This window comes from Siphateles boraxobius, unplaced genomic scaffold, assembly GCF_051911475.1.
Source record: "Siphateles boraxobius isolate OS27281-9 unplaced genomic scaffold, OSU_SipBor_1 19, whole genome shotgun sequence".
In the NCBI taxonomy this organism is placed as follows: Eukaryota; Metazoa; Chordata; class Actinopteri; order Cypriniformes; family Leuciscidae; genus Siphateles; species Siphateles boraxobius.
The window spans coordinates 30,466,448-30,489,626 of record NW_027508799.1 but is presented as its reverse complement, the minus strand read 5'-3'; the positions used below and the strand labels follow the sequence as shown (position 1 = coordinate 30,489,626).

The window sequence follows — 23,179 nt, the reverse complement described above, 5'->3', positions numbered from 1 at the left end:
AACTTTCTTTTGTTTGTGTTTAGCATCTGACCATTGCTTGGCTTATCGAATGTGCATACAGTATGTATACTTTGCAGGAAAGTGATGGGAAATTAAATAACTCACCTGTGTAATAAATGCTCTGGTTCAGAGAAACTAATGTAGCCTTTGAACTGTATGAGACTTGTGGCCCTCCCACTGAGGCTATATGCAATTCCAGAGGACAGCAACAGGATGTTCCAGGAGTTGAAATGTACAGGATCATATCCCTACCAAACCTGTTCTACTGTGCCAAACTTTTGCTGCTGTTGTTATTCAACACGTGCCTTTGTCTCAAAATATTTCATGAGGTCTTTCAAAGTCACCTTTGAGTGCTGTGCATATGTGCTACATTATTTTTATATTCCCCATGATGAAGTGCCAGCATGCTTGGCATAAATATTTAGACTCCTCACACAGCAATAGCCTGTCTATTGATGTTTGAACGACATTTACCATCATGACTGCTTACACTGTTGACTTAATGAGGTCATTAAATGATGGAACATGTATTTACATGAACCTTCACACCATGTCCTCACCAGGCCCGACGTGATAAAGCACCAACCATGACTTTTTATACTAAGCATCTGGCCCACAGGACTTTTTGATAGGCAATTGGTTTCTGTTTTGGTCATGTTCATAACATCATATATCTAGATTTTTTGCATTCAATGTAGACAGAATAATTAATAGATGTTGTAAACTTATGTTGCAACTGGTTAGAACACGTTTTAATGAATCTATAATGTAAGAACAAAAATCAATAGATTTCAGCAAAGCAGTTGTTTCAGCTATTTCGTTTGCGTTTTTGAGGACAGTTTAAGCTTGGCCTAGCCCTCTTCTGTAGATCACATTTGACTTCCAGACATGGGCTGGAATAGAATATGACCTGCCATCTTCTCTCTAATCTCACACGAGACCCCAGAGCTGACAGAGACCCGTACTGTGTGTCTGACTTTCAGACAGAAAATACAGAAAAATCTTGCATTCAGTCCTGTTCTGTATTTTAAAGTTTGTTTAATGATTTATTGATGAACATTTTGTTGTCTTAAGAGTGAGTCGTTTAATGGAAACACTTGACTTTTCTTGATTCCTTGAAATGAAGGCATATGAAGTATTACATACACCTACACCACCATGCAAAAGTTTGGTGTGTGTGCGACGTGCACGCACTTATTTACTTATTTTTAAGTATATAAGTATTTTGTATTATAAAATGTCTTTATTTAAAATAAATGCTGTTCAATTGAACTTTTGATTCATCATCCTGAATCCTGAAAAAATTCAGTTGCAGAACTGTTCTCAACATTGATGATAACCAAATGATGATTAAGCACCAGATCAGCATCTCAGAATGATTTCTGAAGGATCATCATGTGTCTTAATATAATTTATCAAATAAATGCAGTAGGGCTGCAGCTATCGATTCTTTTTGTAATCGATTAATCTAGCACTTAATCGATCGATTAATCGGATAAAAAAATGTTGTGTTTTTAAACGACCAAAACAAATAATGCATTACAAAAATGATGTGGCTGTAAAATGATCAAGCATTTGGCTTTTATTTCTCACAAAAAAAACGGTATTTATTCCAACTCCAACATTTGGCTCCAAAACTAAGCCTATTTATTGCAATTTTTACCCATTTACTGTTAATAAGTGCCAGTGCCAACAATTATATAACAATACAGTTAAGTCAACTCACTGTAGAACATGTAAAACATTTAAAACTATGAATACAAACTCCCCAAAAGTACAAGTGGATTTGGAGAAGCAGGCTGGGGAGTTTCATTTTTTGTTGTTGTCTGTAACTCTTTGGCAGACGTGACATACAAACAAGGTTTCGCAAAGACTGCAATACAATATTTGTTCCTCCATCACGTCCCGGTGTATACAGTGAATGCATGCTGAAATGATTGTCACGTGACTACATAAATTTAAGCATATGTGATGCATTGCCGCAATTGGTCTGACTGGTGCGTGAGAGTGACAAGGGTGCATGTGCTTGCGTGTGTGTGTGAGATGGTGTTCTTTTTTTAGGCTATAGCCTACTCTCTTGCAATTGAACATGAATACGTTTACTACTTAAAAACATCAAAGCTAAACATCATATCTAGTCAAACCGCATCACGACATTGCTACAAATACAGTATGGGATTAAAATCAGCGAACATCAATGTGTAGGCTTAGGCTACGTTACCTTGTTTCAGCAACGCTTGGTGAAACAGCATGGAGTGGATGTTTTCGTTTCAGATGCTGAATCATTGAAGTCGAACTGTTGTGGTATGCCAGGTCTACTTTGCAGTAGACACATTGCACCTTGTTGTCCTTTTTAAGTTTGTAAGTTTGACATCTTTACTCTTCGCACTATGGTGTGATCCCTGCGCGTATAGTGCATAGGAATTTAACGAGGATTCGAGGCAGAGTTTTTGCCTCGAGGAATTTTTGTAATCGAGTAACTCGATGAATCGTTTCAGCCCTAAAATGCAGCATTGCTGGTGAGCACAAGAGACTTCTTCAATAACATACAGAATTGATCTTACTGACCACAAGCTTTGGAACGGTAGCGTACAGTCCCATAGTCTTTAATCATGAGCATGATTTCATTAATATATGCAGAGGTTAACAAATCATAACAGATTTTATAAATATAGACGTCTTAAATCTACAGGAGCAGTAACAACTTGTTTACTTCTAAGGGTCAGAGAGACCTGGAAAATGGTGATGTTAAACTAAATTACAATTGTTTTGGTCCTAAAAACCTTGACTAACATTTATATATGGACACTTTTAGTTTGCTCAATGAACTTCTCTTTTTGCTTGCATTCAGCAAGTGTCGCCTCTGATGCATCATGACCATACGTGCTGCTTTATTTTCACCATATGTGGTCTCTTGTTTCTGATCAGTGAAGGAAAAACATTACCTAAACAAAGCTTTTAAGATGTTGGCCGTGTTCTTAGGTAGCAGGTGGCGGGGGTATTACAGCTGAGTCATGCTAAACCAGCAAATCAGACAGACTGCATGTCATTTAAGCTTTGCTGAACACACTGAAGAGTTTAAGTGGACCAGAGTACAATGTTGCATTGAAGTAGCCTATTTTATTTAGAGTTTTTATTTTTTAGGTTTCCCCATCCGGCTCCATAATAAACCTACATGGTTGTTTTATGAGGTGTTGAGGTGTTCTTTTTCTGTATTTACTCACCCCCTTTCCTTTAAACAGACCTGTACAAGTTGTCCCTGCTGTGTTCCCAGCTAACAAGCAAACTGCCCCAACCAGTCAGTGCACGCAGTGAGCATAACACTGCAAACCTCAATTACTCTAGGATTAAGGCTGGGTGGGGATGACCAAAATCTTATATTACAGTACGAGTCATTTTATATCACAGTAACCGTATATATCTCAATATAGATATTTTTATTGGAAATTGAGTAGAAAAATCATTTAAATATTAAATAACCATACAGTAATACGCCCTCACTGGGAAAGTGTTGACTTTATTTGAAAGCTGAAAAACTGAAAGAAATCTTATCTGATGTGAAGACTTGACATTTTCTTCCTTCTGGAAGATTCAGTTTGTAAGAGTGAGAAACTGGTCATATGACTGGTTCACGCATGCCTTTCTGAGGTGTGCACATCGTGTTTTGCAGGCTTATTTGGTTTGGTTTGGTTTTTCTTTCTGTGTGTGTTTGAGTATTCCTTCAGTGATCTAAGATGAAAACCATAGCTGAGAAGTTAATTTTATTTCATGCCCTCCCGAACATACTCAAACTGGAGAATTAACTACAGCATGTATTTACAACAGCAGCTCACAAAGAGGATAAGATCGTCGAGGGGTCCGCTCACACGCTTTCTTTTGCAGTGTATTAAAGACTCATTTTTCTCGTTGGTTTCTTTATAGGCTTCTTAAGCCCAGTGAGAGCTCTATTTTGGGCCCTTTTAGGCATAAAGTACCCTAAAAGGAACGCTTGATGTTATTTACATCACATTCACAGGAAGCAAGAGTGGTATTTTTTATTTTTTTAGCTATGAATAGCACCCTTGAATATTTTCTGATTTCAAGCATTAAGGTGGAAAAACTGTGGCAGACATCACGTTTAATAGGCACACGTACTCTTGTAACAAGAGCAAACCGAACACTGTCACACTTGCTGAACACAGTCATGCTGGCAGGCATCAGAAGTAGGTTATTCATGCATTATAGATCCAGTTCTGGTTCTGGTTGGTTCCTCTTGTTGACAAGAAAGAACCACAGTTAGCTGGTCGACCTTATAACTGTGACCTCTTGTCCATGGTAGTGTCCTAGATTTCCCATTTTAGACAGATAGTTTGTCACATGAAAATATACTTAAGACTCTTAAAGTCTGCTTTACTGTATTGCACAGTGACCTTTGAGCTTTAGATATGGCTCTGGTTTCTCCTTTATAGACTTGGCAGTGGATTTATTTTATTTCAATTTAAATTAAAAATAATTTAAACTGATGCCTTTCAGCACACCAGTCTTCATCATGGTTAAATAGAATGAAGGAGAATATTTTATTATAATCATCATTTAATGCTTTTTTTAATGAATAAAACAATGTTATTATAATTCATAACATAATTATACTGTTAATAATAAAATATTGTATTAAAGGTTGATACAGAAAATGAAATTAAGATATATAATTAATAAATGTATTAATTTATATTAATAATAATATAAAATGTATTATTTGTATGTTTTGTTACTGTTTATAATTGTATAAATTGGCGTTTTATTATTCATAATTTCTTTGTCACACATTCGATCCTGTCATCAATTCAATTTCATTTTTATTTTATTTTTTTACTTTGAAGGCTTGTGCTGTGTGCAGAGACGCCTTGTTTGATGCAAAAATGCAATTCGTCTTTCTGCTAATCTGGTGATGCTGAATAGCTACTCGAGGCTGAATAAGTTTCAAAACCATTGAAGTGTGTCTATTTATGGGCCTGCCTTAAAGCGCTGCTGGGCTAAAGCAAAAAGTGGGTGCAAGAACTCAAAGCGTCTGTTTCTGATTTTATTGACTGACTACACCTAATTATATAGTGAAAAATCTGGTTCAGATGCGATACCTGTTGAATCTTGTCTCCTGTCATCTGTGTGCATTTACACTGTGTCAAAATGGCACTGAACCCACTTGCAGTAGGACCTCTGCTGGCTGTCCACAGGAAGTGTCGCTGATGCTCCTGCGCAGGGCCTTCAAGGTCATCTGTGTCTGTGCCTCTGCTCCAGCCATACGGTATTCTGTTGTGGACACCCTCCAGCTGTGTGTGTTTCAGTACCAGCTGAAGGAAAGGGGATGGGGCTATTCACAAAGCTGCTTGGGAATTAGTGCCACGTCAGTCCTGATTACCGAGATGCTGATTGTCCCACTGCCCAAGTCTGATCTGCTTAAGAGAGGCTTGTTAACCTGTGCTACTGAACAACACCTTACACTTTCACCCTCTGCAACCCTTTCTCCTATCTAATCTGTTTGTTCAGCAGTTTGGGACGCATCCTTTTGCCGCAGATTTGCTACAAGGCAAAGACAACTTCAATTTATTCAATGCAGGCTGCTCTGGGAACACGCACGTTTATTTCATTATATAAGTGAGGAGATTGCATAGACTTCCATTGATTTTTCTATCAAGTTAATGATATTTTCTGTGGCCCATCCCCTAAACCTACCCATCACAGAATCATGTGCAAAACACAGAAGTGTTGTCCAATTTATAAGCCTTTTTATAGGCTTAGTGTGGACCAGTAAAATGTTCACTAGTCAGTTGTCATGATATCTATCTACCTATATACAGTAAGTGAGGACATTCGGCCCTCACAAGTATAGCAAAACCTGTGTGTGTGTCTGAGCAGTGGCGTTACCTGAGTGAACGTGTTAACCCTGATATTGTTAATGGTTTGTGTTAGTGATGTTTGCACATGCACCCTAGTGTGTTCAATATTGTATGTTTGATAGACGAGTATATATATGCCTCTTGGGGCTTAAATATACGCTGATTGTTGGTATAAGCACATGCTGTGCACAGAAAGATAAATTGGATCGAGTCAGCAGGGCTCTGCTTCTAACACACAATGTGCTGAGAACATGCCATAAGCAAGGTCGTACCAATCAATGCAGTATTAATTAAATTGAGTTGGAGAGAGTGCTTTAATGACCTTTTATTTTGGCCTTGAGTGTGATGTTTGGGTCAGGACAGTTTTTGAAAATCTTAATTTCTTTAATATTTTAGTGCAGTATTTATATTGAGCTGCATCTTCACCAAGAGGATTATATGCTTAAATTGAACCTAAATTATTCTCAGCATTATTATTGGCCTTTGCTTAATATGAAATGGAGAAACAAAATAAACTCTGAAACCTGACTTATTTGCTTTTGTGTTTTCAGTGCCTCGTTGCGAGGAGGGTGGTAAATGAAAAGGAGGAAACGACAGAAAGAGAGGATGAGGAAGAGGAGAAGAGCTCGGACGAAGGCCTTCTGCTACAGGCACACCATGCCATGGAGAGGATGGAGGAGTTTGTGCACAAGGTCAGAATCTCACACACCAACACACATGCACATTAATGTCGCAGCTGAGACCCTGCTCACACTCCATGTGCATTGTCATTGAGTTTATATGTCGAGGGTCATACGCTGAGATTAAACGGATGACATCAACGCACCTGGCACGAGTGCTCACAGCTGCTTTTGCACAAACATGCCACAGTCCACCAATACGGAAAACATCCCTGCCAAACCATACGCCCATCTCCTGGCGCCAGCAGCCTCTCATCTCTATCTTGTATTCAGAGTCTGCCATATGCAGAGGAACAGGAACTGAAAGCCGCCCTTTGTAGCGTGTGCTGCAATAATGTGCCCTATAAACCAGCTCAAGTTTAGTTTGCTTTTTGAGCCCCTTCTACTTTAATGGCTCTTTCCTTCCTCTCTCCCTCTGGGGAAAAAGCCAAAGCTCTCTGTGCCGAAGAGCAAACGCAGTGCAAGATGCAATCAGTGCCATTGTCTATCAGGTACAGTCTTGAAAGAAACACTTCTCGGAACGCAGACTTGACAGATGACTGAAAGGCTCATCATGGTGTCAATCAAACAACCTGACCTAGATTCATTTGTTTTGTTTTATTTATTTATGGAAAACTAAGAACACTTCTCAGCAGATACAGCATGTTCAGAATGTGGACATAGGCCTCTTTGCCCTCTGCTGTAGTCTCTGCATGTGGTACACTTATAGGTGAAATCCTGTGGTCACGCCTGTGACTGGTATGATTGCACCGGTGTGGTTTTCGTCAGTCTTGTTTGGCAGAGCGATACATCGAAACTAATGCTGCTTCTCAGCAGTCTCACCACAGCTGGTAAAGAGGCAACCTATTTTTATAAAAACCACAAAGAGAAAAAAAAAATCCAGATGTAGTTGAGCATTTAAAAAAACATGAACATTATAATATAACAGATTTTCTATTCCTCTTTTGGATATAAAAAGTGCAGGTGGTGTTAGTGAGTTAACTTTGTTCAACCCAACAGTACTTGGTAGTTGAGGGAGCAATAGACTTAAAATCAAATGTCTTCAAACCATATATTTTATTATTCAGGTAGCAAGCTATAAATCGTAGCGCCACCATGACAGTAATTGACGTGCGCCGTTATGCTGAGAGTACAGTGTATTCTTGTGCATGCAATAATACACAAGCTTGTGTACCTAGCTTTGTGCTAGCATACTTCTGTAGAGTATTTCTGGCCCTGTATAATTTTTGCTTGTCCCTTAACTATAATTACTTTGATGCTTATCTGTTGCTCTCGTCCTCTCTCACATACACCGTATAATTACTTTCTGAAGTTAAATGAGACTGCTTTTCTCGTGCCAACCAGTAATGCTGACCTGAGCTAAGCGTAATGACATGTCAAAGAGTGGCCTGATATATATTCAAAACTGCAGGGTTGCTTTTGAGCACTTACAGATGTGCTTTTAATTTTGTCTCTTAGATGTGGGAGGGCAGATGGCGTGTCATTCCTCATGATGTCCTCCCTGATTGGCTGAAGGATAATGACTTCCTGTTGCATGGGCATCGGCCACCCATGCCTTCCTTCAGAGCCTGCTTCAAGAGCATCTTCAGAATCCACACGGAAACGGGCAACATTTGGACACATCTTCTGGGTACACTCAACTTTGTTTACTTACTACTGTATATATATATTATATACATACAGTAACTTTTTTTTTATCCACTTCAAATGTTAACTAATCAAAGTTGTCCTAAGACAACTGTCTCTCCCTTGTTCAAAATTCATGTATAACTTTGATGAAAGGTTTTGATCCACTTCAAATGTTGACTAGAGTATATGGATACAATTACATTTATGTTAAATGGAAATGCATCAGGACAATAAGCACTCTCTTTCAGCATAGTCTGACTCTTTGCTGCCACCTAGAGAAATGTGAGCATATTTCACACAGCATGGGAAATGTAGAGGACAGTCATTCAAAACATAGACTCTTGGCCTAGATATTGGTATTGATCATGAGGTGATATGGTGCAGCTATTGATGTTCTACACCTAATGGTATGACTGAGCCATAATAGACAAGGGAGATATTTGATGTTGGTCTACTAGTAACCGTTTAGCTTTCTGGTGTACTTTGAGTTCAGATCGATTTTACTCTGTACTTTAATGCATTTATTGATTTATAGAATTGACCTGTAACGGGGAGGGGCCTATGAATAACTTTACAAATTATAAAATGAGTGTCAAAACATTTATCTGCACATACATTTTTACACTAACCAGTATTTCTCTTGTGTCTTCAGGCTGCCTGTTCTTTCTCTGTCTGGGCATCGTGTACATGTTCAGACCCAATATGTCGTTCGTGGCACCATTCCAAGAGAAGATCGTCATCGGCATGTTCTTCCTGGGGGCCATTCTCTGCCTCTCCTTCTCCTGGCTCTTTCACACTGTCTACTGCCACTCAGAGGGGGTGTCCCGTGTCTTCTCAAAGTAAGCACACACAACACTTAATGATAAGATTCTGTACTTTATTATTAGTTGATGCACTATGATCATTTTTATATCATTTATTAATCTCAGCTGATTAATTTGTAGATAGTCAATTTTTAGTCCATAATGCACCACTAATGTTAATACGATTTTAAATGTTAAAATGTATATATATATATACACGTAAAGATGAACCTTAACCAATAATATTTATGTAAATGTATTCAGTTGTTAGTTCATGAAGGTTAATAATGGAAGTTCAGTATGTGTTTTATATGAATCTCTCAGCCTCCTCTTTCTTGTTCACTCCTATCACAGGCTAGACTATTCGGGCATCGCGTTCCTGATCATGGGCAGTTTTGTACCGTGGCTGTATTACTCCTTCTACTGCTCCCCTCAGCCCTGTTTCATATACCTGATAGTGGTGTGTATCCTGGGGGTCGCTGCCATCATAGTCTCACAGTGTGATTTCTTCGCCACGCCGCAGTACCGCGGAGTCAGGGCCGGTAAGACGCTGTCTCACTCTGTTGTTTAAGAAAAAAGCAGACTTGATCGGTCATCTTGTGGGTTTAGCTGCTGTATGCTTTAGATCAGAGTAGGCTACAATTTACTTCAAATTGATGTAACACATCATAACCTCTAAGAGCAGTGTCCCAGGCAAAAACATCTAGATTTCTGCCATTTGCCAGTGATGGGTGAATGAAGAAATTATTGGCCATAAAATGATATTTGCATTATTTTTGTTTTTCTGCCAAGTTCTGCTTGCACTTGGTGTTTAATGAGTGTTATTTTGGAGGTCTAGAAGTCAAGTCACCTTTTATTTTTCATCATGCAGTTCATTTCTCATACAACAGCGTCAGTATAGTCATATCAATAATATTGTTGAATATTAAGTGTCCCCAGCTAAGCAAGCCAGAACAGTGGCAAGGAACCCAAACCCCATCAGGTGACAGAATGGAGAAAAAAACCTGAAACCAGGCTCAGTCGGGGGGCTAGTTCTCTTCTGGCCAATAAATGAATTCTGTCATAATGATTCAGGCTGCATCACAGGTCAGAAATCAGATCGGTAGCATTCAAATATTCATCCAGTTCCTTTTGCTTGAAGATAGATTCATCACGCCGGTATGGAGCCAAAACTGGCCATAGGGTCTATTTGGAGGACCTGTCTGGTTCTCGTGGTCTTTGCTGAGGATCTGTGCTGACGCCTGTCATGTAGACACGGTCTCTGCTGACTTTCAGGGCTGCGTTTTGGTCGTGTCTAGGTGCAGGTCCACCATCTGATCCGGATATGGACCGGATCCGGCTGACTACGGTAACCTCGGGATAAGGATGAGACGGACAGACTAATATTAGCGTAGATGCTATTCTTCTTACGATGTAACAGGTACATCAGGTGTTATGGGAAGTGTTCCCGGTTCTGGTTAACCTAATTTATTCAGCCTAACAATCATTTAACTGATTTGAATAATAGAAATGTATCATGTTCTCTGTGTATGCCAGGTTAAAGAGATGTGTTTTTAGTCTAGATTTAAACTGACAGAGTGTTTCTGCTTCCCCAACAAGGCAAGGAAGTCTATTTCAGAGCTTAGGTGATAGATTGGAAAATGATCTACTGCCTGCAGTTGATTTTGATATTCTAGGTATTAACTGGCCTAAATTTTGAGATCACAATAGACGTAAAGGACTTTAAATGCATTAAGAGCTCTCTCAAGTACTGAGGAGCTAAACCATTTAGTGTTTTGTAAGTATTTGAAAATGTATGTGATGTTAATAGGGAGCCAATGCAGTGTTGTCATTGAGAGCATATGTCGTAATTTAGGTAGATTTTATAAGACGGAAAAATACGGTTCTACAGATGCTAGAAATGTGGCTTTCAAATGAAAGACTGGTATCGTCGACAGAGCAGCCATCAAGTGTTCGATAGTATTCTAGGTTATTACGTGCTGAGGTTTTTGGTCCAATAATTAGAATTGTTTTTTTTTCTCTCTCAAATTAAGTATTCAATTTTTTTATTTCATTTATCTATTCCGTTAATTTTGTGAATTGGTATGTTTCATCGGCGCAAAGAAATATAATGTAATTCAACAAATTAATATTGCATTACTAGAAGTGTCTAGTAATGCAATATAAATAGTTAAATTAATGCCTGCTCTGTCTTGTATGTCTCAGGTGTGTTTGTGGGTCTGGGTCTCAGTGGAGTCGTTCCCACGCTGCACTTTATGATCTCAGAGGGCTTCCTGAGGGCCACCACCATGGGTCAGATGGGCTGGCTGTTCCTCATGGCCGTCTTGTACATCACAGGAGCCTGCCTGTACGCCGCGCGCATACCCGAGAGATTCTTCCCCGGCAAGTGTGACATCTGGGTGAGTTGAATGTGTATGACTTTCAGGGACATAGTTCATAATCTAAACTGAATGCCTTCTATTTAAGATCTAACCTGTACCTTGTCATCATTTTGTCTACTGCAGTTCCACTCCCATCAGCTGTTCCATATCCTGGTGGTGGCAGGTGCATTTGTGCACTTCCACGGTGTGTCCAACCTGCAGGAGTTTCGCTACACAGCTGGCGGAGGCTGTGCGGAAGAGGGCGGGTTGTGAGCCTTGTGTCCTGCGGTGCTTAAAACGCACCACTAGAGGGAGAGAACGTTCCTCTTACCTTTGCCGCCAATAACAGCTCTGTTCCTCCTGCCCTTGAGGGGTAAACCAAGAGGACAGCACTGAATGACAAAGTTACCCACCTTTATTATAATTATTATTTTTCTCTTTCCGTCTTTGTTTGTTCTCTATTTTGCCCCTTAAATAAAATGAGTCATGGGATAAGGTGGACAGGTTGAGGATGGTGCTTCCTATGATCATACATTTAGGAAGAGGAGACTTTTTGGCTTGGTCTATTGCTGTTTTTTCTTTGTACAAGAAAAAGTGTTGAACAGACAAAACAAAAAAAAAACAAAAAAAATGTGTGAACGTTTCTTGGGGTGGGCCGTTAGCCATTTTAAACTTTTTCATGTAAATAAGATTTCTAAAATTTGGGTTATATAGATTTGTATGAAAATAAAGTTATAAAATGTTTTTAAAAAAATACATCATTATATCATTATATTGTTTAACGGAGGGAGAAGAGAGATCGTGTTATTCCAGGGAAAGAGACCAGATCAGTAAAAAGCCACTGTTTAAGTGGACAGATGAAGTGTCAGGCAGAAGCAGCCTTTCAAAAGCCGCAGTGTGCTGTTATCCCAAGCACGGCTGGTAACAGCTATAAAAAAACGCACATGTAGGACAGTAGAACGCCTTGCACACGATGGAGCCGAACAGGATTCAGTGCTCACTTACTCCACAGGCCTTCATACCTCTGTCAGTGCTGTTTCATTCAACACACAGAAGGCCGCTTTCCCAAACTTCATTGTGTCCATCTTCAGTTACTTTCTCTCTCTGTTCTCGTTTATTCATCTTTGTGGATGTTGATTCAACCTGGTTTGGAAAAAATAATAATAGATGAGACTTGCTGTAGCGAAGTACACAAAATCATACTCGCGCAGTGCAAGGATGCGTTTGTTGTGTAACGTTCTGTTTTATCATCTGTATATGATAATTTATTAAAGAGTTTTCATGGAAACATTACGAGCTGTAATATTCCACATTAAACAAGGGCAATGTTTGTTTTCTCAGAGATTTTTACATTGATATTTATTTTAATTTTAAAATAAATTAAAAAAATTAAAACACTCATGACAGTTGTGGTTCGTTTTTCTTTCTACTATGGTTTATTTGTGCAGCACCAAATAAGGGATTTTTAACTAGTTGTAAAATTTAAATCACCTTTTTTTTTCATTATATTATAATAGATATTTTACTAGTGAGCATTTTTGAGGGCTCTCAAGAGTGTGTATTTTCCCCAGCTGCTGCCTTTCACATCACAATTCAGGATAGTTGCTAGACTTAAGCACTTCTAATAAGTATTGACATTATAACAATTTCTTGTTACTAAAGTAAGAATATTGCACACCTACCCAACCAAAGCAGACTTCAGAGACATGGACATTGAATGCTTGATGATACAGTTTGATTTTAAAACCATGTACACATGTAAATGTGAATATGACAAGCCATTTAAGTGACATCACACGCTATAGACTGCACATGCAGGGAAGCAAACAACACACTGCAGAAGAAACTTCCTAAAGAAACAATGAAAATATAGTGACCCAGTATTCAGAGGTGCTCATAACGAGATTCATTATATAAATATATCATTTATTTTTAATACAGAAACAAATATTTATTATTGATTATAAGTTATACATATTAATTATTATAAGGCAGATGAAGACTGCAAGAAACAGACACACAGATTAAACATGTTGAACACTGTGACTGGCACTAGAATATAGGTTTATCTTATGGTTACTAAACAAGGCATATGCAGATTGATAAAGAAAATCAGTTTAGTTTGTACAACAGTTACTTTTGGTTGACTAATTTAATGATGTGTTGTTTCATATAAGAGCACAGGAACATTTCACTATTTGAAATTATAAGGCAGAATACTGTATACACGCATAATTTTTTAAGCAAGTTGCCCAGTAAAGCTCGGTAATGTAGGAACACGCATACTCATATATTCGTTCCAGGTTTTTGTCAAAAAAGACTGCTAATGATATGCGTCTCATCATTAAGAACCATTCATGATGGGATCAAACTAATATCCTGTGAAAATCAAATAAGATTCTATTGGATGTTACATTTAAAAAAAATTTTTTTTTTTGAAAATGTTAAAAAATTGTAAAAAAAAAAAGTATTTCTTTTTTAAAACAAATATGTTTTTTTATAATAAAAAAACAGATTTAAAAAAAAAAATCTGTCTCTCTTTGTCAGGTGGAAATCTTGAATAAAGTGGACTGGAATACATGGATGCATACACCAGGAATGCCCGCTGTCAAACCACAGTGACAACCAGAGCGTGCGCGCGCGCGTGCGTGTGTGTGCGCGTGTGTGTGTGTGTATTCTCCCTCTCTTCCCCACCTACTTAGGTTACCATCATTTGCATTTTAAAGGAGTGACCCCTCAAAAAGAAAAATGTGGTAACCTACACATTTACAAGCCAACAACACACATTCACACATTAGAAGAGTTACCTGTCCATGAGCAGAAGTCCATCATTACAGTCGATGTCTGTCCACACGCTCTGCTTGTGTTGACTGGACGCTCCAAACATCCTACACCTTATTCTGTAGGATACACACATTACTCCATACAGTATTTCATAGTAACATCAGATTTTAAAAGTTAGTCTAAACAATAGTTCATAAATATAAGATGACATATGTTAATACAATATGTTAGACATATATATAAAAATAAAAACAGCAGTAGGAGGAAAGAAAGAAAATCAGGGCTGTCTAATCCTGCTCCTGGTGAGCCACTTTCCTGAGTTTAGCTCCAACCGCATTAAAAACACCTGAATAATCCTAATCCTAAAGTTTACTAGAAACTTCCAGGCAGGTGTGTTGGACTCTGTGTTTCTAATTAATTTAAAGTTTACTTGAATAAACAAATTGTATTTAATGTTCTCACTCCAAGTTTCAGCGTGAAAGTCACAGTGGCACAGGTGGCTAAACACACTTTCTCGGGTAACAAGACTGATTGAGGCTTGGGTTCAAACCCCACCTCAATCACACAACTGAAAGCTTTAGCTGGTTTATTTTAAAAATCACAGGTCACATACAAGTTAATAATGAAATATAACTTCCTGTTTGCATGTATCTGTGGCTCACAGGTAAGAGTGCTGCCTCACGGGTTCAGAGGTTGCCGGTTTGATCCCAACTGGCTAATTGTTTAAATTAAATGAATGTCATTATAACCAACAAAGTGCCCCAAACACTAGCCCTGAGTGTGAAGGCCACAGCGGTGCAGTGGATAAACACACACTCTCTGGTGATGAGGCTGAGATAAAGATGAGGGTTCAAACCCCAGTTCAGCTTTTATATCACAGCTCTCGTCCAGGCTAATACTGAAATAGAAGTTCCAGCACATTTCTCAACAAGAGATCTGTGGCTCACAGGTAAGAGCGCTGCCTCACGGGTTCAGAGGTTGCTGGTTCAATCCAGGCCAGATCTCCGCGATACGAGTGAATGCTGTATGTGTGAAGGGACGGGGATGATTCGGGTCCCCCCCGAACCCCGTCACGATGTCCAGCAGGGGTTATGCTTCTTGATACAATTTTTAAACAATTTTTTATGCAGACTACAAATTTTGTCCCGCCGTCCCTTCCCCACCCGTTTAGGTTCCCATCAATAGCTTTTCAAAGGGCCCTTCAAAAAGAAAATGATGGGAACCTACATGTTTAGCACAGTAAAACACACAATCACACATTATACATTACCTGTCCATGAGCAGAAGTCCATCATTACAGTCTACAAGTCCCAAATCTCTGCTTCTGATGGCCGGGTTTACACTCCACAACACATCTCTGATTCTGTAGGGTCACGGCATAAACAAAGACATCATTACACTGTATATCTAGAATAAAATCAGAATTAAAAAAAAAAAAGTCTAAAATTTATTTTAGTCTAAAATGAAATCTGCTATACATCAGTAATGGTGTAAAAATCAATCAATCAATCTACTGTTCGTCTCATTTAATTCAATTACTGTCTTACAGGCCACAAAATGAAGAAAACACTGAATAGAAATACAAATAATCTAACATACAGACCCACAAACATCAGAACAAGATTACAGAAATTATATGCAATGTGTCTAGTCACTAATCTTTACTATATTGTTTCATGATTGTAGTGATATTATGACAGCCTTTAATGTGGTATTTTAATTAAAAATGTGTTCTACTCTAATATCCCAGTCATAACAGGAAGTAGAAAAGCATGAAGCAACAGGAGAACATCAGAGCTCAGCACAACTCCCGCTGACTCTAACATTAATCCAGAAAACACTGCAATATCAACTGAGTCTTTCTTAATCCACTTTATAGTGTGAATATCAGAGGGAGATTCATTCAGAGACTAAAAAGGTAACGCTAAAACTGACTTGATAGAGCTTGCAAGTCATTTGAAAAGAGAAATTGACTTTATGCGGAAAGTTACTTACAGGTGAGTCGCGTGACACTCAGTTCCCGCATTTTATCCGTCTATGAGTCGGTTTTATTTACAGTTGAGCCGGAATATAAGCTGTTAAAGTGACATTAAGAGCTGTCATCTTTTGCAGGATCTTCACGTGTTGTTGTGATTGTCATCAAGCGTCATGTTGTCAAGCAGCAGAAGTGTCAGACTGAAGGAGAAACCCGCTTCTGCCGCCTTGAGGAGCGGAGGACAAACTGCACTTTACTGTCGGATTATACCAACTACAGCTCGCTGCATCCTGCGGTGGATATCCAACCCGGCCCACATCCAACTGTGACGTCAGAAGCCACGCCCATCCAAGCGTGCCGTCGGAAGCCACGCCCATCCAAGTGTGACGTCGGAGGCCACGTGATTCGATTTGTTGTACACATGCGCAAAATAGCGCTGCTTCCTGTCGGAAATATTTTTACGGTTATCATAGTTATTGGTTTATAATAAAGATGAGGTTATTTGTGTAGAGGTGTGACGCTACAGATTGTTGGTGCAGTTAAATTGTGACGCTTTTTCAGGCTTGGAATAGTATAATATACATATAAGGGAGCCTCTATACTAAAACTAAAACGAATTTTTGTCACTTTCTTAGTGATCCAAACTGCACTTATAGTTACCCCTTCCAAATAATAAAAAAATAAATGTAAACTTTTCGTTCGACATTGACAACTTTTCGACATTTCTTTATAGAAATATTGCTTTTTTACAACCAAAGAATTCACTTAATGCCTGTTACAGCAAATGACTTTGAAATCAAATATAGAACAGCAGAATGGAATTTATGTAAACCTTAAATTAAAGAACCAATATGGTGAGACTCAAAAATTAGAATATCATGCAAAAATTAATTTATTTCAGTAATTCAACTAAAAGCTAATACTAATAGACTCATTACATCCAAAGTGAGATATTTCAAGCCTTTATGCGTAATAAATTTGATGATTATGGCTTACAGCTATGTTGAATTACTGAAATAAATGAAGTTTTGCACAAACATATAATCTCAGGAGTATTTCTATAAAATGTTTTTTTTTATTCGAAATGCATGAAGCATTTTGAAAATTTCAAATTACACAAAACAAATTAAAAATGTATATCAATCTTTAAACAACTGAAAAAGTGGAGTGAATCTTACTTTCTTGAATTATGCTGTATATTGATTAACCTCCTTAAGTTGAACTAATTTGCTCATTATCAGGTAAAATAACAATGGAACAGCATGCAGTCACTAAATGATATGGCCAAATATCAGAAGGCAAAACTCCAGAATGATTAAAGCATGAATTTATTTATATATAAACATGTATTTATTTATATTATATGAAAGAACAAAATTATTTGTGCTAGAACAAAAGCACCAAAAAGATCCCCTTTCCTCCAGTTGCTGCAAGAATGGCTTCAACTCTGAGAGAGAGAGAGAGAGAGAGAGAGAGAGAGAGAGAGAGAGAGAGAGAGAGAGAGAGAGAGAGAGAGAGAGAGAGAGAGAGAGAGAGAGAGAGAGAGAGAGAGAGAGAAATATAAATTTGTTAACATGCTGAACTGAAATATATATTTCTGATTTAACACTTAACACTTATTAAATGTTGGAGTTGTAGAGAGAGAAAGTCAAATATTCATGTTACTGACTTATATGGTTCTCAAGATGAAGAGAAAATGAGAATTTCTCTTTAGTCCTAAAAGTGCAGCAGGGACATTCAAACCACCCATCCAGGCAGTATTGATCTGCATCAGGCTTGATCTGAAAATGTGTAGGATGCTGTAAAACATGACAATGACAATAATTATGTGATCTTCCCATTAATCTAGAATAGATAGAAGGATACATACAAGTATCACAATCACTTGCTTTCAAAATTGTAGTACTCCTGAAAAGAAGTATAATATAGTTATGAAAGACTGCTGATGTGATGGCTGGCTTGCCATCACTGTATTTACTGTATTTACTATGAATCAATAATAAAACTTATTCATGTTACAACAGTTTATCATCACATTACATTATCTAAACATGTATAACTTCTTTGCATAGCAAAAAACTTTTTCAATATGCAGTATTTACAACTGACATAGTGACATATTCTCATATTCTTGATCTCATATTATTTACAAGTAGAATAAGATTTACAGGATGTAACGTCACACATAAGCACTGAAATAATAATAAATTTTTCATATTTACCCTTAATCCAAATAACAACATTAAATTGGTGATATAACAATGCAGTTAGTATAGTATACTAGTAATAGTATACTAAACAAAATTCTCAGTTAAGAATCTAACGTAGTTAACGTTACTGATAGGAAATTCACTAAGCCACATGTAACGTTAACACACAACTCAGTTAAGACATCGCAGGGGAGTTAAATGACCAAATATGTAAGTTGATGATAATTCTTAGCTCTAAAACAACATCATCAAACCTTATTGATTCGAATTACATCGATATTTTGACAAGTATTACATATGGCGGGCTTTCGCGCTGAGCAGGCATTCTAGTCAAGTGATCAACCGCACCAAACTATTATAAAAGTGATAAGAGCTGCTTTCAACAGGTAGCTAACACATCTCATTCTCATACAACGCATTCTTATATTATGTTGAACAGTGTTTATACTAAAACCGCAAGTGTGTTTCGTGCATTTTGTTTCGCAGTTAACTTCGTCTTCTCTCGATGCTTCTTCCAGTGTTTAATTGTTAACGTACGTTAATGAGAACGTGTCCAATTTGGGCATGGGCGTGGTGGCTTCTGACGTCACACTTGGATGTGGGCCGGGTTGGATATCCACCGCAGGATGCAGCGAGAGGCTTCTCGATTATAGTGGCGAGATCACATCTGAGACTTTGTATCATGAAGCAGCAACAGAAACATGTTTAAATCCCAAAGATGCAGATCATCTTTTACAAAGCCTAAGCTACTTCATACACATGCATTAGATACAAGCTCAGTATCGTAGAAAATAATTGTTTGCCTCTGAATGAGGAAGTCTGGTGGTCTTTCGTGTTTATGAATGTATTTTTAACAGAAGAACAGAGAGCACAGTCAGAAGACACATACCATTTACAATTAGACTCGATTTGAAGTGGTGTAATTCACACAAATTCCCACAGGAGGGCAAAACACGTTTATGTTTAAAAGTGTTTTTTATTTATTTTATTTTTTAAAGTCTATGGTTTATGTATATTTGACTTAGAGTAGCAGAGTAGTCAATGAGTTATCAATCAATGATGACCATATTTTACCCAGTTTAAACATACGTTAAGATAAACTTTAAATCTAAAACATCAACGTTGCATCACAGTCTCTGTGGTTCAGTGGAGAGTTGACTCCCTTTCAAGCTGGAAAGTCCTGGTTCAAATCCCCTGTCTGCTAAAGTTATTGATCATTTAACACAAAGCTCTGGATCAACAACGTTGAAAACACTCATTATCTCTGCAGTCTCAGTGGCTCAGGAGATAAAGCATGGGGTTTCAATCACAGCGTCCTGTGCTGATTTTTCAATTGTTCTCATTAGACAAGTTGTCCCGAAAACCAGTTATTGTTGCAAAATCCATGATGGGTGAGTGGATAAACACATGCTCTCTGAAGACAAGACTGATGAAGACACAGGTTCAAATCTTTCTTTTACTGCTTTATTGGAAACTCTCAGGCTAATAGTGAAATACATGTTTCTTCACATGTTGAGTCAAGAGATCTGTGGCTCACAGGTAAGAGCGCTGCCTCACGGGTTCAGAGGTTGCTGGTTCGATCCCGGCCAGATCTCTGCGATACGAGTGAATGCTGTATGTGTGAAGGGACGGGGACGATTCGGGTCCCCCCCGAACCCCGTCACGATGTCCAGCAGGGGTTATGCGTCTTGATACAAGTAAAAAAAATTTTTTTAGCAGACTAAAAATTTTGTCCCACCGTCCCTTCCCCACCCGTTTAGGTTCCCATCATTTGCTTTTCAAAGGGCCTTCAAAAAGAAAATGATGGGAACCTACATGTTTAGCACAGTAAAACACACAATCACACATTATACATTACCTGTCCATGAGCAGAAGTCCATCATTACAGTCAATGTCTGTCCACACGACTCAGAGCTCTGCTTCTCATGACTGGATGTAATGGTCCAAACACATTCCTTCTGTAAGGAAACATAAATAAAATTAAAAAAACATTACTCTATACTCTACATCTATAAATGAGATTGTGAAAGTTAGTCTAAAGACTAGTTAATAGATGGAAATGGAATAAATTAAAAGCCTAAAAGTTACTATTATTGTCACACTCACATACAAGCCCCCAAATGTCAGTCCAACTGCATATTTAGTGCAGCTCTCTGACTTAATAAAATCTGTTAAAACTAAGGAACTTGTTATTCTAGGTGACATTAATTAATTTGAATTGGATTGATAATTCATGTAAGCTGCCATAAAATATGGTCTTCATCAATTGATCAAAGATCCCAATAGATTTGGTAAAACACGAAATTCTATTTTGGACCTTATTTTCACTAATCAACCTTCTAGGTTTGGTATATCTGGAGTGATAAATACAGTAGTTTCAGATCACTCACTCATATATGTCATTAGGAAATGCTTTAAACAGCCAAAATGTCATAAAAATAGCTACATTAAAAAAGTACCAAACTCAAAATTGTCCCAGTTTAATGCTGAATTTGCTGGTACTGATTGGAGTAATGAGATGTCTTTGCAAAATCCTGATCATGTTCTGTCAAATTCATAGAAAATCAAAAATTTACTACTACTTGTAAAATACATATTAGGCAAAATAAAATACCTTGGGAAACTCCTGACATTTTGCAGCTTTTAAAAAAGAAGGCCTCCTCTTTGAAAGCAAGCTTATAGATCACTAAAAACACCTGAGGCTAAGCTTATTTTCACACAGTTTAGAAATAAGTGTAATTTTGAATTGTACAAAGCAAAACAGTTATATTTTGAAAATCAAATTAATCGAATGGTCTCCAACCCAAGAACATTATGGAAAACAATTAAAACTATAACTGGTGAAAACAAAACTAAAAATAATAACAGTTTACAAATATCCATAAATGGTACTCTTCTCACCGATCATGATAAAATTGCTAATTCTCTCAATGAGTATTTTATTGCATCTGTACAAGAATTATCCTCTAGATTTACTGCTCCCCTGTTTCTCACGTCAGTACCAGCAGCATCTCAGCAATTCTCTTTTTCTGAAATCGCACAAAATGATACAACTAATATTTTGTGTTCTTTGAATGCTTCCCATGCTTGTGATGTAAATAATTTAAACATGATCTTAAAACTCATGCCAGTACTCTTATACCGCTTTTTCATCATATAGTTAATTTGTGTATTAGGCCATCAGTATTTCCTGCCATGTGGAAAACGACCCAGATCCCCCCGATTTTTAAGTCTGATGATCCAACCGATGTCTCCAACTACCGCCCAATTGCAATTCTTCCAACTGTTTCCAAGTTACTAGATAAACATTATATAATCAACTAATTATTCACCTTTAATACAATAACCTGCTCAGTGATTGTCAACATGGCTTTCGACCCTCGCGGTCAACCATCTCGGCCTTTATTTTTCCTATTTTAACCTATTTTTCTTTATTAATGTTCATCATAATTTGTATATTATATTTTGTGAAGTCAGAGTGTGTTTGTACATGTTTGCTGAGGAGAGATATGCTATATTTTGCATAGAAGTATGTGTGCAATGCAACATATGTTCCACTGATGCAAAGGTTTTTTCAATGATGTTTGTACATGTTCTTTATAAATGAAAGGAATGTTTTCAAATGATGCTCATTCATGTACAACGAATGTAAACACTTCAAACCAAACACTTCAAATGTAAACTATTCAACCTTGTTACAAACTGGTTTTCCTGCACACGGTTCTGGACTGTAAATGTGAAGCTTTTCATTAGAAGTAAAATTACTGCAGCTCTACAAAAGCATGAAGCAGCAGAAACATCAGAGCTTCTCACTCCAACTGACTCTATTAACAAACATAAATCCAGTAGATTATTACCTACAGTAAGACTACAACAACAACAGACACGAAAAAAACACCATTACTTATTATTCTGATTATAAATATAAAGTAACACCTACAGATTAATTTGCTCTTCTGAAAGTCTGAGTGTGAGTTCTTAAAAAGAGGAGCAACAAGGTCTGTTAAACTTTTTATAGAAGACGCGAATGCCTTCATTTAGTAACAAGCTTAAACAACATTTATATTACAGACACCATAAAAATTTTACTGACGAGCCCTGCTATGATGACATTTCAGCCGAACGATGAATCAGTAAAAATATAATTATACAAAAGATTATAAGCGTCGCGATATCATTTTACAAGAGACATTCACTTTATGTACAAAGTTACTTACCCCGGAATTAAATGACACTCGATTCCCTCATTTTATCGGAGTGAGTGTCGGTTTATTTGCTGAAATATGTCCAGTAGTGTGATATTAATTGCTGTCATCTGCACGACGTGTTGTAGCGACTGTCATCAAGCGTCATTGTTGTCAAGGATCCAAAGGAGTCGCTCTGACAGTGAAACCCGCCCACCCCACGCCGCCTAGTGGAGCGGATGAAAGACTGCACTTCAGTTTCTGTCATTCTGCCATTCATATTATAGTTAAACGCATTTATGCCTACTTAAATGTGTTCTGGGCAAGTGAATCGTAGTTAGAGGGCTAAAAATTTGACATTCTCATCATATGTTTGACACCTAATCTATGGTTTTTCTGCAAAAAAAATACCTCATTACTGCTGGTCGGTTCTCTTTAGCGCCATCTGGTGGTTTAAAAGACGTAGCGTACCTACTGGTTGTTTATGGTTACATTGTAAAGGAAACAGGACACTTTCTATGTGCAGTTTGTGCATTTTCTATTAAATGAGGATGAGTTCTAACAATACTGGTATCTGAATCAACATAGATGAAGACTAACGAACCATGCATTCCCTTTTACAACCCCAATTTATTTTTATTGGAATCCCAATATTTCTTTGGGGGGAAACTCAAAGAACAA

General features: G+C 37.7%; 1 protein-coding gene and 1 long non-coding RNA gene across 2 annotated transcripts in view; one reads left to right on the top strand and one right to left on the bottom strand.

Annotated features, from left to right (window-relative positions):
• The window catches only part of adipor2 (adiponectin receptor 2), a 29,908-nt gene extending 17,162 nt beyond the window's left edge, over window positions 1-12,746 (top strand). The window contains exons 3-8 of the mRNA XM_077234968.1: window positions 6,425-6,565; window positions 8,012-8,183; window positions 8,835-9,021; window positions 9,340-9,527; window positions 11,191-11,384; window positions 11,490-12,746. Of these exons, the coding sequence (XP_077091083.1) occupies window positions 6,425-6,565; window positions 8,012-8,183; window positions 8,835-9,021; window positions 9,340-9,527; window positions 11,191-11,384; window positions 11,490-11,618 (1,011 nt within the window). The 3' untranslated portion in view covers window positions 11,619-12,746. The remainder of the gene's footprint in view (window positions 1-6,424; window positions 6,566-8,011; window positions 8,184-8,834; window positions 9,022-9,339; window positions 9,528-11,190; window positions 11,385-11,489) is intronic.
• On the bottom strand, window positions 7,132-22,686 carry LOC143742235 (uncharacterized). The gene is made up of 11 exons (XR_013205386.1): window positions 22,532-22,686; window positions 20,173-20,272; window positions 19,852-20,001; window positions 16,125-16,330; window positions 15,400-15,492; window positions 14,153-14,245; window positions 11,465-12,488; window positions 9,437-9,545; window positions 8,812-9,012; window positions 7,985-8,176; window positions 7,132-7,396 (listed from the first exon to the last, which is right to left on the bottom strand). It is a non-coding gene; the product is annotated as an uncharacterized LOC143742235 (long non-coding RNA).
• Between the last annotated feature and the right edge of the window lie 493 nt (window positions 22,687-23,179).